Here is a 15,598-nt window from a genome sequence, read left to right as displayed (position 1 = left end):
GCTCTATGCCTGTTGTGATTTCTCTGGTAGGAATAACTACACCTGTCTGTATGATGGCCATAGGTTGAAGTCTGATGGTGTTACATCTTTGCAAGTTCTCACTCAAAGGTATGGACTGCCTCCAGAACATGTTGGAGTGTCACAAGGTTCACTTATGTCCTTTCATCACGTGAAAATAGGCAACTTGTGTTCATGACTGTTGTGACCCGACAGCCCACCCACTGAAGCACTCTATTTACCATACTAACTTTTCACTCATTGTTTAGTCTTCTTTAATGACCAGAATCACCTTGTGACTGTCTTGCTTTTAAGAGCCACAATATGCATGTGTTGTGGTGAACATGCATGTTGTTTTCTGGTTATGGCACACAGCTGCTGAAATGCAGAGTTTCTTCAAGTACTGACGTGAGATCTTTCTTCCCTGTAATTACCGAGGAAGGCCAGGAGATGGCGGGGAAGCACTTTGTTGCAGCCGCTCTGTCTTTTCCTGCATTTTCCCTCAATTTCTTTAGTTTGCAATAGCCCATTGCTCAGCTCCTGTTCTTGGAAAAGGTGTGGCAGGCCAACAGTAGAATTGAATTGATTATGGAATAAATCCCACAATTTATAAATAATTTAAAGACACAATTTATAAATATTTGCAAAGCTCTGAGATGGGAAGTTAATTCTGGTAGTTAAATTGCTTTGGTGGGCCTGTCTCAAATTCCCAGCCTGTTGTCAAAATTTCGGGTCCAGAGGAAGGAGTGTAACCCTTGATGAGAGCATTTTGAGGGTTTTTTTCTCTTTACCCCGAAAACAATTCTCAAACACTTGGCCCACCTTTTTTAAACTACTGTCCCAATGAAGTAAATTACATGCGTACATGTTCTTATTTTCCCAATTCATTGGCAGTCTTAAACTAAAACCACAGATAAGAAGTATACAAAGATGAAAGTTTTATGAAACTAGGTTCCCAAACAGCCAAGGGACAGTAGTGGCCAAAGCTGATACCAGTACCCTTGTCTTTACACTTCTAGTGGTTTGTGGAGAGATTTTGGGCCCGTTGCTAATTTTTGGAGATCAGTTGCTGAGCAATTGTTTTCCTCACAAGATTTTTTTTTTAATTACATGAGAGAAAAGTGATGGTACAATGTGGCACCAAAAGAGCTTACACCCCTGTTTGTAAATGCTCATGATTTGTAGTACATCCCTTCAATCTGTCTACTTAGATGCTGCTGCTTCCTGTACATCAGTCAGCAGGATGCACCTTAAAATCTACTGTAGCTTATGCTGCTACAAACCGCAACTCCTGTCTCCTTGTTATCGCAGCCAAACACTAGCCAAAGTTCTGGACGGAAGTGTAGCAGCTCTCAGGTCTGAAACCAAGCCACTCTTTTTATGATATGGATCACAAGTCTGGAGGACAAGTGATGTGAGCAGCAGCTGAGGGAGCTGTGCAGGGAGGCTCAGCCTGGAGGAAAAGAAGTTCTGATGTGACCTGCCTGAAAGGCAATTCTAGCTTGGTTGTGCTGATGAGCTGCTTCTCCCCGGCAGCAGGACGAGAGGACATGGTCTTAAGCTGCTGCATAGGGGCTTCAGGTTGGACATTAGGATGAATTTCTTCACGGGAGGAGTGATTAAACACTGGAATAGGCTGCCCAGGGAGGTGGTGGAGTCACTGTGTGGAAATGCTTAAGGGAAGATTGGACATGGCACTTAGTGCCAGGGTGGTATTTGGGCTCATGATCTGAGGCGTCTATTCCGACCTAATTGGTTCTCTGGCCATCTTAGGCACTAACAGCCCTCAGCATCGCTAGAAGCAGGCACTGGATGATTTTGGAGACGTGATCTGACAGTGCCAGGAGTGGGCCTTAAATGGCTGCTTCTAGATAATTTTTAAACCACCTTTTACTCTGATCTTATCCTTTCGGATTGTTCAATACAGCACAGAGGGTGCAATGTATTATTGTTCAGCCTGCAGCCGTCCCCGTTTCGCGCACTCCGCGGCCCTCCCCTTCGGCCCTCAGGGGCTCTGCTGCCCATCACGGCCCGCCCGCCGCCTGGCGCCCCGCCCGCCCTTCGCAACCAATGGCAGCTCGCGACACAGACGCGCCGGCATGTGTCCGGAGCGCGGATTGGCTGTCCGTGTTTGCGCGGGCGCGGCTGGGCGGGAGGGCGGCGCGCGGGCCGTGAGGGAGCGGCCGCCATGCTGCGGGAGCTGCGGCGGCGCTGGGGCTCCTACAAGTACCGCTTCGTGCCCTGGCTCGCCCTCAACCTCCGCCGCCAGCGCAGGTGAGGCGCGGGGGAAGGTCCCGTGCGCCAGCCCAGACCCCGTTGCCCGTCCTCGGGAGGGGCTGGGGCGCCGCAGGAGCTCACTCGGGTTTGTCACTCGGAAGTGCTTCAGTATTGGTTGTCCTGTGTCCGGCATGAAATTCTTAGGCAGATACTTCGAAATGGTGTTTAACGTTGAAGGTAGATAGACAGACAGACAGACACAGACAGACAGATATTTCACTTAGGGAAGATGAGTGTGCCCTGTTTTAATGGTGAAAGTAGTGTTTGAATTTAAATTATGACGGTTATAAGTAACAAAATAAGTAAATTAAAACTCTCGCCAGTTTATTTATGTCACCTCATCTAAAGTGTCATGAACTATTCGGTTTTTTTTTTTTTTAATAAACATGATAATCATGTTTCATTTATGATGCGTTTTTCATTGAGCTCAGTAGAGTTTAAGCTACTTGATTTGTGGTAAATACTCAGAGATTATGGTTTTGTAGTAGAAGAGGTACTGGTTTTAACTAAACAGTCATTTTTAGTGTTTTTAGTGTTAAAAACAATGGTTTTAGCTGGAACAAGCATGAAAAAAGCTTGGGGTTTTCTAAAACAGCAATGCATCTAAATTACTGCTGCTTCAAAATGGCTTTTGTCTGTTTAGGAAAAAAAGTAATATTAATATGTTGTTTTAATTTTTAAATATTTTATTTTCATTACAGAACCCTCCGATATGTTCCTGAAAGCTCTCAAGACAAAATTATTGCTGATGAAGATGTCTTTGAAACACTACTGAAAACGTTTAAAGCTCTGTTCATAAATGACTTCAGTAGACAAGCAGATATTCTGGCCTTACTTCCCGAAGTCAAGTGTCAATATATGGAATTACTGACTGTGGAGCAGAAGCGGTCAAAAGTAAATTCTTGTAACCATCAGGGTCAGCATGTGTTTAGTCCTGAGGAAGTTTTGTTTAACACACTTGGGTTCACTGTCAGCAGAGACCGGAGTTCCCTGGTGTCTGCTGGAACTGGAGTCTTTGTTACCAAAGGTTTTGTACCGAAAGGCACGGTTGTGTCAATGTATCCTGGTATGGAATGTTTATTTTTGATTAAGTAAGATGGGACTTCTAACCATCTGGTCATGGAATGCCAAAGATCTACACTAACTTTTATGAGTATTATTTGTGTCTTTCCTTAACAAAATCACCAGTTTCAGTGCATGAGAATATTTATAAACTGTCTAGAGTTATTTTGGAAATAAGAGAAACAATATTGGGAAGGATAATTTTGTTTATAAAAAACAATTTTAGTACTTAAAGTCTGATTTGCCAGCAGCTACAGAAGTTGTTCCAGATTCTTTAAACATAAATGCAGGAGAGAAATTTCAAGTAGATGAACAGTGCAATTTAATTCCTCAGGGTTTCCATGTTGGTTCAGGATCTGAAAAATGAGTTTTTGAGATCTCCACACTGGTCAGTAGACAGTTGCATTAATTTCTTCAAAGTACAAACGTACAAATTGGAGAATGAAAATAAAGCCTACATTTAGCAGAACTCTATTCCATACAGTATGTTTGGAAAAATCAGTACTTCTGTGTTCCTTGTCCTGATTTCTTGGAACTGTATTTGCATACATTTCTTAAAAAGGTTTGCAATTCTGTTGGTATGGCCAGGCAAGCAGCTCTGCTGAGTTGTTTTGGATTTGTTTCTGTTTTGTCTGTCAACAAAATCATCCCATGTGGTCTCTGGCTTGTGCCAGCAGTGCAGGGCTGGGAGCAGCCCAGGCATCTGCTGGGCAGTGGAACATGTTTTTCCATGCAGGGGTGCCTAGCCATGACCACTGATTACTTATGAACTGACTGCGAGTGAGCCTGCCCCTTTTGCAACTCACTTCAAATTTCAGGCACACGGTAAATGTGAGCGTAGGCTCAGAGTCTCCTCTAACAGCTCTTCTAGCAAAACGAGGATGAGCTGTTAAAATGCCTTTTCAAAGTAATGAAGGTACCTGCAGGGTGCCAGGCTGGAGATGGGACTCTGTGGACAGGGATCGAAGCCTGCCTGTGGCCTTTGTGGCTCCTTGCGATTGCTGTGTAGGATTTCTGCAGAGGGTGCTGAAGCTGTCGTGGGTGTGAGGGAAGCAGGACAACGATTTCATGAAAAATGGCAAGCCAGTCAGCTGTTGCTTTTCTGTGCTTGGAAGTCTTGGCAGGTTAAATCCTCTCCTCAGATTTGGGAAACAGTCTGCTGAAATAATTTGTTCTTGGTTTGTCATTTTCCATCTCCTGGACCAAATAAAATCCTTGGGGTAGTGGAGGGAGGTGTTTCAGATTCTTTGCTGAATCTGTGTGCTTTTCAGAGTCCTGACACAGTAGTAACAAAACAGCTTAGTATGTTCAGCTTTGTTATCCTGAACAAATACCACTTGATTGTTTTCATCTCTGAAGCAGGCCAGTTGGCTATGAGACTTTATCTGCCACTCCCAAAGATACTCGATTCAGACCTTCTATGATTTCCTGTGAGGTTTCTTTCGTTGGAATGTATCAAGTCATTTAGTTGTGAGGGGATTTTTTACATCCCAGAAAGTTGTGTCTCAAAGCTTGTAGGTTTACAAATGCCAATGTCACTAAGTGAGAGGGGACTTCTCTCCTACCCAGTCTCTCTCCTTTGAGTTTCTGTGTGGAAGGGACTGAAAGCCCATTCTGACAATTAACTTATTTTCTTCTGAAATAATATCTGTCTTGCAACAGGTACAGTATACAGAAAGCATGAGCCCATCCTTTTCCAGTCCCTTGGCAATCCCTTTATTTTTAGGTGCATTGATGGTGTTCTTATTGATGGGAACGATAAAGGACTGTCAAGATCAGTGTACAGGTAAGCGAAAGAAACAGAGGATTGTCACTCATCTGATTTAAAACAGTGAAACTCCCAGTCTCAGTTCCTCATTTCTTACTCTGAGTTGCACATGTTTGTCATCCACCTATGCATCACTCATAATGCAAACAGCACAAGGGTGGGAGATGCTGGATGTGATCCACTGTGTATTTGAGTCTTCGTCTGTAACACCAGTGAGATGCGTGTTGATATACAGAGACTTTCCTGTACAGGAAATAGTTCCAATAGAGTAGGATGTAGCATAGAAGTTTTGAAATATTTCTGGACTGTTATTCAAACCTGCTTAGTTTGGTTCATCAAGTGCAACTCCCTGCTCCTTGCAGGACTACCTAAGACAGCCATATGACTGAGAGCATCATGTACACACTCCTTGAACAGTGACAGACTTGGTGCTGTGACCACTCCCCAGAGGAGCCCAGTGACTGGCCACTCTCAGAATCTTTTCATAATGTCCAGTCTGAACTTCCCCTGACACAGCTAGCCTGCATTGGTTTGGCTTACCTTAAAATAGAAATTATTGCAATTAGTGTTTAAATATGACATGAAAAAAACTAGCAAAACTATCTAAAGTAATACCTACTTTGAATATTAATACCTACTAATACCAGATTTTAATTCCTGGAATGAGTTTGAAGCTAATATTGTAATGAGTCATTTCATTTTTAGAAGTGAGTGAGATGTGTTGACACTTCTGCAATGGTAACGTTAGATGTTGATTTCTGGAAGAGTATGTGGTGGTTTTGTGCAGATTCTTCCACCAGAGTCTGCACACAGTAGTGGGAGGTGTTGGTCTATGTGCATGCCCCCACCCCAGGTGGGTTTGGCAGCTGTAACTTTGTGCAATACCTGTGGCTGTTTCTGTAGAGGAAGTAAGGTAACCTGTTAGGCAAAGGAGCCATGATCCATGCTAATGCTGTTGGCGTTTCAGGTCTTGCAGCAGGAGAGATCAGCTTGGCCCCTTTCACATGAGTGATGAGAGCTGGCTCACAGCTGCGCCACAAAACCCACTGGCAGTGGGACAGTATGTCAACAACTGCTCACATGGTAAGTTGGCTGGGTAAATTTCCCAAGCATGAGTTTGGCTTTATGGATATAAATTATTTTGAAGGTGACACAGAGAATAGAATATTGATCTTGGGGGTTCAATAGTACTACTTAAAGCAAGAACTTAGGGGGCAAAAGGCTTTTGAGACTTTTTGTCACAGCTGAGTGTTGGAATTCTTCAGTGCAGTAACACTTCAAATACGTTTTTCTTTCCTCACTGATGCCCCAGTTTCCCTCCTGGTATGTAGTATGAAAGGCACACACCCCAAAATGTGAGATGGTGGGAAAGGATATCTGGCAAAGGACCATGGGACTGAAACAGAGAGTTGCAGATTAAGCTCCCCAGTATGGTTCCAGAGGCTTCATGAGAAATCTACATTCAGTTAGATTCTATCACTGCTCAGTTTGAACTGTAAGATTTTTTTTTTTAGATTTCCTTACATTCATGCACAAAATCTAGATAACTTGGTGTAATCTCACTTGTTGGACCTGAAGAAGGTTACTGTTTATTGTGTCTCACAGTTGGTCTTAAGTAACTAATGGGAGTGATTGCACTATACAGAAAGTTGAATTGATACCATACTCAGCTTCTAAGAGGTTTTTATAGCCTGCATTACACTAAAGATTCCCTGCCTCCATGTAGCATCCAGAAGGGTTGCTGGAGGACCAAACTGAGTATTGACTGGCACAGAGATACAGGGCTGTCCCATGAAACTGCTTCTTCCAGGTCCATCATCCATGTAAGTGGTGGTTTTCGCCCTGCCTGTATTTTTGACATATTTTGCCACCAGGAAATTTTGTTTCAATTCTTTTTATAATGGTAAAGGCAAACACTGTGTATTTGGAACATTTAGCAGTACTGTAAGTCACAGTAAGCAAGTTGTGCCTCTTCGTAGACATGTTGATAATTGGGCAGAGCTCCTATAGTTGGTTGTGTACCTCTTGTGTAAAAGAAATTCAAAATAGGACTTCAAAGGAGTCCCAGCAGAGGGAGCTCCCAACAGAGGAATCGTTTTCAGGCCTGATGAAGCATCTGGTACTTCTGTAGCAGTATATTTGATGTTTTTACACATCTCTAAGCCCTATCTTAAAACTTTTTTTTTTTTTTTATTCCTAGAAAAAGCAGCAAACGTGTGTTATCAAGAGTTTGATGTGCCAGAACATTTTCCAGTAGAACTGAAACAGTATCTTCCAAACATCGTCTACAGTCATGACATAGAGAGGTTGGCAGCAAATGGAAGAGCTTGTAGATTTGTATGATACAAAGCATACTGCATGTGTAAAGAAAAGACAGGTTGAAAAATAGCAAACCATGTGAAGATGAGTTACACAAACGTGTAACTGTATGGGAGAGTTAGCTCTCTGAATAGACTAATTTTAATTACCAGACTCGTCATTCCTTTTCCCACAAATGAAATCAGCATAGCTCTGAAGACACAATTTTATAAGCTGTTGTTGCACTATACTGCAATTCTTCTGAATCCCAAAATCACTAGTTATATTTTACCTTTATTGCAGTACTGAGGCTTTTCATTATATGTTTCAAATCTGTTTCAGCCTTAACCAATCAAAACTGTTCTGAAGTGATTCAGATTTAGGCTTCTTACTGTGCTGTTGTCCATGTCTTCTGCTTACGTTATGAATAAGCAGATGAATTTGCAGGAAGAAACCTAAAATTTTATTGAGACAAGTGAGGTAGTATGCAGTATAAAGGCATGGACTTTTAGTTACAATACATTTAGTAAAATTACAACATCCTGGTTATGACCTGGAAGTCCATCTTTTTTTGAGAAATTAAAACGTTTGGAAATTTTTCTCAGATAATCCTCTTCATTTCAGAGCAGATCATCTGAACTTTTGATGTAATTCTGGAGTTATTTAAATACTCTGAAATTTCATTGAAGAAAGTTATGGTACATATTGGAAAAAAGGCTTTTCTGATTAAACTTAGAGTTTGTTGAATCAAGGTTAAAGATGCACTTGAAATCTGCAGATAATTAAATAAATGCCCGTAAAATAAGCAGTAGGACTGAATTCTAAGGAAGCCTAGATGCTGTACTTGAAGTGTGAAAGCTGAGTGAGAAGTGTTAGGCTATAGGATGGCTTCAGGAAGGGGGAATTTTTCTCTTCATTGGAATCTGTGCAAGAAAATATGGTCTTCCAGTCATTGTTTCTCCCAGTGTACAGCCACTAGACCAAAGATCCCATCTGCTTCTAGCTGCTTCTTTTGATATTGATGTATACAATGCTGACAACATAGATAATCTGATTTCTAAATCTTTTTGTGTCTTATGTAAGAGTTCTCAGGACTTGTTTACCTTGTTTGGTGTGTTTCACAATGGCCTCACATGAAATTTTTAGTAGTACAGACTTGGATTGATGCAGTTTTCCACTTTCTGGTTCATCAGTCAGTTCGTCAGAAGAATGTATTCTCTTTCCTAGCACAGATGCTTCAGCTTTAGGGCGTGGTTATTTTTTTACGGGCAGTTTAGGGGGTTGGGTTTCTACATATCTCTGTGGGGAAAGCTGCTGCCAGCTGCTGATTTCGGTGTGGAGTTTGGGGATAACTGACCCATGGCTGCAGATGGCAGCAGGTCTCTGGTGCAGTTCAGAGCTGCCTTCCTGGCCAGTGTTGGGCCTTAGGAGAGAAGCTTTAGCCAGCCAGTGCCTGCAGGCAGGCGTGTCCACAGGAGCGGCTTCTGCTGCATGAACTTTGCTGTAGCTTCTCCTCCTGTCTGAGTAAGTGTGTCTCTTGCAGTCTTGACTAGTTCTTTTCATCTCTGAATAATTGTGTGGAACCATTGAGTGGAAACATTTTTTGCATACCCACACAGGCTGTGCTTTTTCGGTAGTTATATTGGCTTTGCTTATATTTGCTGTCTGTATTTCAGTGTTGTTTTTCCATGTTCCCTGCCTTGCATTATGCATATTACTCAAAGCTAATCTGGACAAAACCACTGGTTTAGCTTCTTGAAATGAGGAATTAAAAACAATTTAAAGGAAAATGTAACTGTTCACTTTCATATGTTTTGCTGCTTCTTCTTTTACAGCCTCCTCAGATGTGTAGTTCTTGTCACTCTCAGAGACATCAAGCAAGGAGAAGAACTTTTTTCAAATTACTACACTGTTGTCAGCTGAATTAATAGACTCGAGAATGAAGAAATCTGTGTCGATAAAATATGTAGTGTATCTGTCCTTCAAGCTTCATCATCATTTTTATGTAAGGGAGAGCTGTAGTTTTACTGTTCAGGGACCAAGCTGTAGGCTTGAGTTTCTCTGAAAATAACATGTCTGCATTCGATGCACAGGTGAAGGTTTAACCATTTACATCATTAGGTTCTCAGCTGTCTGCTGTTGTTGATATTTCTGCACATTGGTGTTCAGCTGTCCATAAGGTAGCTCATAAAATTAAAATCTAAATTCTGAACATGTCATTTAATCTACTAGATTGCACAGTTGTCTGTGACTGGGACTGTTATAGTATTTTTCCATTTAATTTCCTGTGCTTAAAATTGACATAGCTCATAAAAATGCCTTTCCTCTTGAATTATATAATATATAAGGATAATCCTCACAGTTCACAATAGTTACCAGGTTTTGTTCTGGTTTTCTTGAAGTTGACCCCTTTGGTATCAGCTTGCTTTTAAAAAATACAGCAATGCAGGCAGTTGTCCTAATGTTCTATGAAGCCCATTTTGGCACCACGTTGGGCCCCTCAGCTGAGCCTGCAGAGTGCAGTGTCATCTTGAGGCCATCTTGAGCCAGTTGGCTTTAGCTGTGCCTGTCCTGGGGTAGGAGGAAACGTGTGTGTGTGTGTGTATGTGTGTGCCTTGAAGCCTTGTCCAGTCTTGATTTCAGTGATTCACCCAAAGTTTCCTGGCATGTGGCAACTTTCATTGCTTTTGTTTTTCAAGAGGACTTCATGTTGCAGTGTAGCTGGAGGAAACAGTGCCAGCCAAGGATACTGTATATTTTTAATGAGTTGCTGGTATAAACATAGCCAGCTATTCCCACATTAATTTTTGCTGCTGTCTGCAAACTGCCTTCAGAAAGATGAAACCAGTATTTACTGCATAAGTCCAAACAAGCCTCCCAATGAATTTGTGGTTGGCATAAGCTCATGGGAGAAGAGGAGCTGGGCAATAGTGTGCTGTTATGAATTGGGTGGTGGTTGGGGCAGCCAGGGTGTTTTGCTTACCTGCTGAGGCATCTTGTCTCCTTTTCAGAATGCAAAGCTTTGTGGTGTTTGCGTTGCTTGGTTTGCTTCCAAGCCTGATCGTTGCCTGTCACATTCATTTGGAAGTCCTTTAGGGCCAGAGAAGGCTGGCTATTTCACGGGGATTTAACTAGCACAGCTCTGACATAGTGGCTTCTGGCTCAGCATTGGGTTGTGCAAGTTTTGTTGCAACTTCTAGTGACATTCCTTCTGTCTTCACTACATGGTAAGGGATCAGAGCAGTGATTGCCAGTCTACTGAAGAGAGCGGTCATCCTCCGTGACTGAAGCTCCCTTCTCTCCTGAGCTGGCCCTTCTCCCCAGCTCACTGGGAGGTTGTTGGGACCTCTTGATCTGTGGAGAAAGCTGGATATCAAGGGCACATGCAATATTCCTGGTGGAGGGTCTGCAGCTCCCCAGGGAAATCCCATGGCGCTCTGGAAAGAGGGCAGTGGGAAAGGTGCAAGTGTGCATGCTGCTGCTTATTTGTCCCTTTTCCCTTGCTCTTAAAGATGCTTTTCCTTCCTGGCCACTGCTCATCAGACCCTACTATAAGCTGATCTGACTTGCTAAGCATGGTAACACCACCTCCACAAACCCCAGCCTTTCTCTCTTGTTTTGTTATCTTCTACTGCAGTGAGCTGAAACAGCTCCTAGAAGGGCTAGAGTGAGCAAGACAGCAGGAAGCCCACGGGTGGTGGCAGAATTGCTGGTTTGACTCCCTGGGTCTTACAAAGCTGTGCTTTCAGACAATTCTGTTTTGCACATAAAGATGATTCTGTACTTGCTTGACATGTCACTGCCTGCCCGGCTGCTCCATTCTCTGGCTGTGTGCTCCTCTCCGTGCTGGTTCTGGAGCTCACTTGGCAACATAGGAAACTGCAGCAAGAGGGAGTGATGGTGTTCTGCCACCTAAATAGCTGTGTGTGTCAGGTCTGTTGGCACAGCAGGCAGATGTGTGCTAGCCATGGCACAGGAGTGGGTGGGCATAAGCAGCCATGCTGCGGGCCAGGAGCAGGCCCACCACGGCCATGGAAAGCACATTTCTCCTGAGGCATCCTGGCCTCCTCCCTTACTACAGGGACAAGACTTACTGGGAGCTCTAAATAACTTTGCCCTACAGAGAAGGAAGAGAAATCCAAGAACTAGTAATGAAGCATTTTATCAAACTGATGGCCTGGGTTTATGCTTGTAGTCTTCGTTGCCTTGCAACTTGTGGACAAAACAAGTCAGTCGGTGAGGCAGCAGAAGCGAGTGAGGTAGGTCTGGGGGGTGGAGTTAGATCAAGGGGTTCCCGAGCTCAGGAACACTTGAGCAGCAGTTCCAAGCCCTGTCTGGGCCTGGAAGCCTTCAGTAGCCAGTCAGCCACTTTGTCAGGAGCAATGTGGAAGATGTAAAAGGCTCTAAGGAGTGAGTGAACCAGAATGCAGTGAGCAGGAACATGGATAGCAGGATGAACAGGGAGGGTTCCTCCAGCCATCTGGAGGGAGCCCATAGAGGCAGAAAAACAGACTCAGTATCTGGTGGAGAAGAGCACAAAAAGATCCTTTCAGCCCCAGTCTAATTAGTGTAGCCTAATATTAGCTTAAGCTTTGGTTGTGATGCTGCCACACCACAGAGCTTTCCGCTGCTGCTGCTGTCAGTGACCCAGCCATGTCAGAGGCCTCCTGCTGATGGCAGGTGTAGCTCTCCAGGTCACAGACTGCCAGCAGTGTCTGGTGCCTCTCCATGAGGCTGGGCCAACAAACAGTTCTTCTGCCAAAGGTGTGCTGTGGTTGAAGAGCTGTGTCACCAGGTGAAGGAGCACAGGAAGAAGTGAACAGGTTACATAGTATTCCAGTGAATGAGTAGAAGATTGACAAGTTATTTAGAGATGCTACAGTCTTAAGACTCTCAGGAGTCTCAAACCTCCATGGTAGCAGAGAAGCAAATGGACTCAGAATCCTGCAAGGTAATCAGTCAAGGGTCTGTTGAAGATGAAGGCTGGAAGCAGGTCACTGCACATACTAGGAGGAAGGTTTCTCCTCTTCCTGAAAACAATTAGGACCAGCATATTCTACAACAGGATGAGGCCCTGGAACTAGAAGTCCAGACAATAGATAAGGGGGTTGGGGGGATTGGGGGATGAAGGTCCTTCTGGGATAGTGGGACCTTCTAAAACAGTATCACCAGTACCTCACATCATGACCATCTCTGTTAAGAAAAAAAGAAGGGTGCTTTTAATAGGAGCTTCCCTTCTAAGGGGACAGAGGGCCCTATAGGCAGATCAGACCCAACCCACAGGGAAGTATGCTCACTCCCAGGGGCTCAGGTAAGGGTTGTTACTGGAAGGCTCTCCAGTCTACTTAAGGCCATTTGATTACTATCTGCTATTGGTTGTTCAAACTGGCAGAGACAAAAAAACCAAGAAGTCTGAGAGCCATCAAAAGAGCTTTCAGGGCCTTGGGACAATTGGCAGTCCCACGGATCAGGAGCACAGGTATTGATTTCCTTGATTCTTCCAGTAAGAAGGAAACATCCTATCTGTTTATAGGATGACAGACCAAAGGGGTCTCAGTGCCCTGAGCTGGAGGACCATGACTGTGAGAATGATCAGCTCCCAGCTGACCCTGAGCTTGTGTGTGACTTGCTGCTCCAGCTGGATCCCTGCAAATCTATGGGACCTGATAGGATTCATCTAAGAATCCTCAAAGAGCTGTGTGATGTCATTGCAAAACTCCTTTCAATGATTTTTGGGTAGTCTTAGGAATCCTGAGAGGTCCCAGCTGATGGGAAGGTGGCAAACATTGTCCTAATTTTCAAGAAGGGCAAGGAGGAGTGCCCAGGAATTGAAGTTCTGTCAGTCTCACTTCAGTGCCCAGTAAAATCATGGAAAAGATTATTCTGAGAAGTATTAAAAAACAGCTGGAGGACAATGCATTCACTGGTCACAGTCGGCACGTCTTCGTGAGGGGAAAGTCCTGCTTGTTGAACCCAATTTCCTTTTACGACAAGGTAACACAGGTAGCTGATCAGGGGAAGCCAACTGATATGACCTTTTTGGATTTCAGTAAAGCTTTCATTGCTGTCTCTCACTGTATGCTTCTGGACAAAATGTCCAGCTCACAGCTGGGAAAACACTTCCTGTGAAGGGTGAGCAACTGGCTCAAGGGTCAGGCACAAAGGGTCACAGTGACTGTGGTGACATCAGACTGGTGTCCTGTCACAAGTGGGGTTCCCCAGGGCTCCATCCTCAGCCCTGTGCTCTTTGGCATCTTCATAAATGACTCGGACACAGGACAAAAAGGAATACCAAGTATGTTCACTGATTACACTAAATTTGGAGGAGCTGTTGACTCCCTTGAAGGCAGAGGAAACCCTCAACCATATGAAATTCAACAAGGGCTAGTGACAGATTCTGCACCTGGGATGGGACAGCCCTGGATGCACAGACAGATGGGAATGAGAGGCTGGAGAGCAGTGCCATGGAAAGGGCCCTGGGGGTCCTGGTCGATGGCACGTTGGCCATGAGTCAGCAGTGCCCTGGCAGCCAGGAGGGCCAACCCTGTCCTGGGGGCATCAAGCACAGCATGGCCAGCTGGGCAAGGGAGGGGATTGTCCTGCTCTGCTCTCTGCTCTCTGCTCTCTGCTCTCTGCTCTGCTCTGGGGCAGCCTCACCTTGAATGCTGGGGGCAGTTTGGGTGCCACAATATTAGAAAAGACATTAAACTACTGGAGAGAGTCCAAAGGAGGGCTGTGAGGATGTTGAAGGGCCTTGAGGGGAAGCCATAGGAGGTCACTTGGTCTGTTCAGCCTGGAGGAGGCTGAGGGGTGACCTTGCTGTGGTCTTCAGCATCCCTAGGAGTGGAAGCAAAGGAGCAGGCACTGATCTCTTCACTCTTGTGACCAGTGACAGAACCTGAGGGAATGGCCTGGAGTTGTGTCAGGGGAGGTTCAGGTTGGTTATCAGAACAGGCTCTTCACCCAGAGAGTGGTTGGGCACTGTCACAGCTCCCCAGGGCAGTGGTCACAGCACCAAGCCTGAGAGAATTCAAGAAGAGTTTAGGCAATGCTCTCAGGATCATGGCGTGACTCTTGGAGTATTGTGTGCAGGGCCAGACTGGACTTTGATGATCCTGATGGGTCCCTCACAACTCAGCATATCCTAACTCTGTGACTTGGCTATTTGTTGCCTAAGCACCTTAAGCTTCAGCTTATCTTTTCAATGGCAGAAACTAATGCTTCTTACCTAAATGGAAGTGTAAGTTAAGTAACTGAGTTGAGGGGAGTTTACATTAAATATGCATATACTACACTACAACCAACTTAAAGACTCCAGCACAGCAAGGCTGTAATTAGTTGCATCAAAACAAGAACTAGATAGGATAACTTATTCTAACATTGATTCTTCTGCTAAACGACTAAAAAGGAAGGAGCAGCTTGTAACTGATGTGTTTTGGATAGCTCTTGTTTTGCAGATTGTACTTATCATCATTAGAAAGATATCCTTGTATCTCTTCATCAGGGGAAGCAAAGCTCGTTACTTGGAAATTACAACTTTTGCTGTTCAGAATTATATCAGCCTGCACTCCTGTCTACTTAAAAAATGGTAATTTCTTTACCTGATGATTTATTGTGCCAGCCACTGTAAAAACAATCAAGGTGCTTTGCCTAGGAAAACACACCAGTAACTCCATCTGGCATTTGACAGAATTGGTATGTAAGATCTTACAGCTTTTCAGGGTCCAAGACTAGGGCTTGTTGTCTTAAAGGATAGGAGAATCCAGCAAAAAGCATTTCAAATTGTTTAAATTCAACATTAATTTTTGTATTCACAGCAGTAATGTAGCTTGATATGGATTTACAAATTTGGATGAGTTTTCTTCCCCCAGAGAACAGGCACGCGTTCCCCACAGCTTACAGTGTAGCCTGAACGCTGGCTGATACTGCTCCAATTTGTTACTTAGAAGATACATTTAAGTCCCCTCTGAGATTTGCCATACTTTAGCCATGTTTTAAAAAGTCTGAGGGAACACATAACACATTAGCTACCTGCATCACTGCATGCTGTATTTTTCACTTCACCATTAGGTAGGTGGTAGCATGTGCTTTGGTGATACCCAGAGTTCCTTAAAGTACATTCAGAGTTACTGCTAAATATCTCTGGAAATGAAGTAGCAAACACACTGCAGATGCATGAAGAGCTTCACAAGTAAA

General features: G+C 44.0%; 1 protein-coding gene across 5 annotated transcripts; it reads left to right on the top strand.

The window, feature by feature from the left end:
• Positions 1 to 2,089: 2,089 nt before the first annotated feature.
• Positions 2,090 to 9,381, top strand: SETD9 (SET domain containing 9). 5 transcript variants are annotated; one of them, XM_085042162.1, is made up of 6 exons: positions 2,090 to 2,359; positions 2,976 to 3,190; positions 4,999 to 5,122; positions 6,072 to 6,187; positions 7,305 to 7,410; positions 9,238 to 9,381. In XM_085042162.1, the coding sequence occupies exons 1-6, from the start codon at positions 2,097 to 2,099 to the stop codon at positions 9,323 to 9,325; spliced, it is 912 nt and encodes a 303-aa protein (XP_084898288.1). In that variant the 5' UTR covers positions 2,090 to 2,096; the 3' UTR covers positions 9,326 to 9,381. The 5 variants fall into 5 exon arrangements, with proteins under 5 accessions (XP_084898288.1, XP_084898287.1, XP_084898290.1 ...); XM_085042161.1 differs by having other exon boundaries at positions 2,976 to 3,340; XM_085042166.1 differs by having other exon boundaries at positions 2,125 to 2,271; positions 2,976 to 3,340.
• The last annotated feature ends 6,217 nt before the right edge of the window (positions 9,382 to 15,598 follow it).

The sequence above is a fragment of the Lichenostomus cassidix genome, chromosome Z (genome assembly GCF_008360975.1).
Source record: "Lichenostomus cassidix isolate B80296 chromosome Z, HeHo_3.0, whole genome shotgun sequence".
Classification (NCBI taxonomy): domain Eukaryota; kingdom Metazoa; phylum Chordata; class Aves; order Passeriformes; family Meliphagidae; genus Lichenostomus; species Lichenostomus cassidix.
Note: the sequence above shows the minus strand (reverse complement) of the source record. Positions and strands in the feature narration are given on the sequence as shown.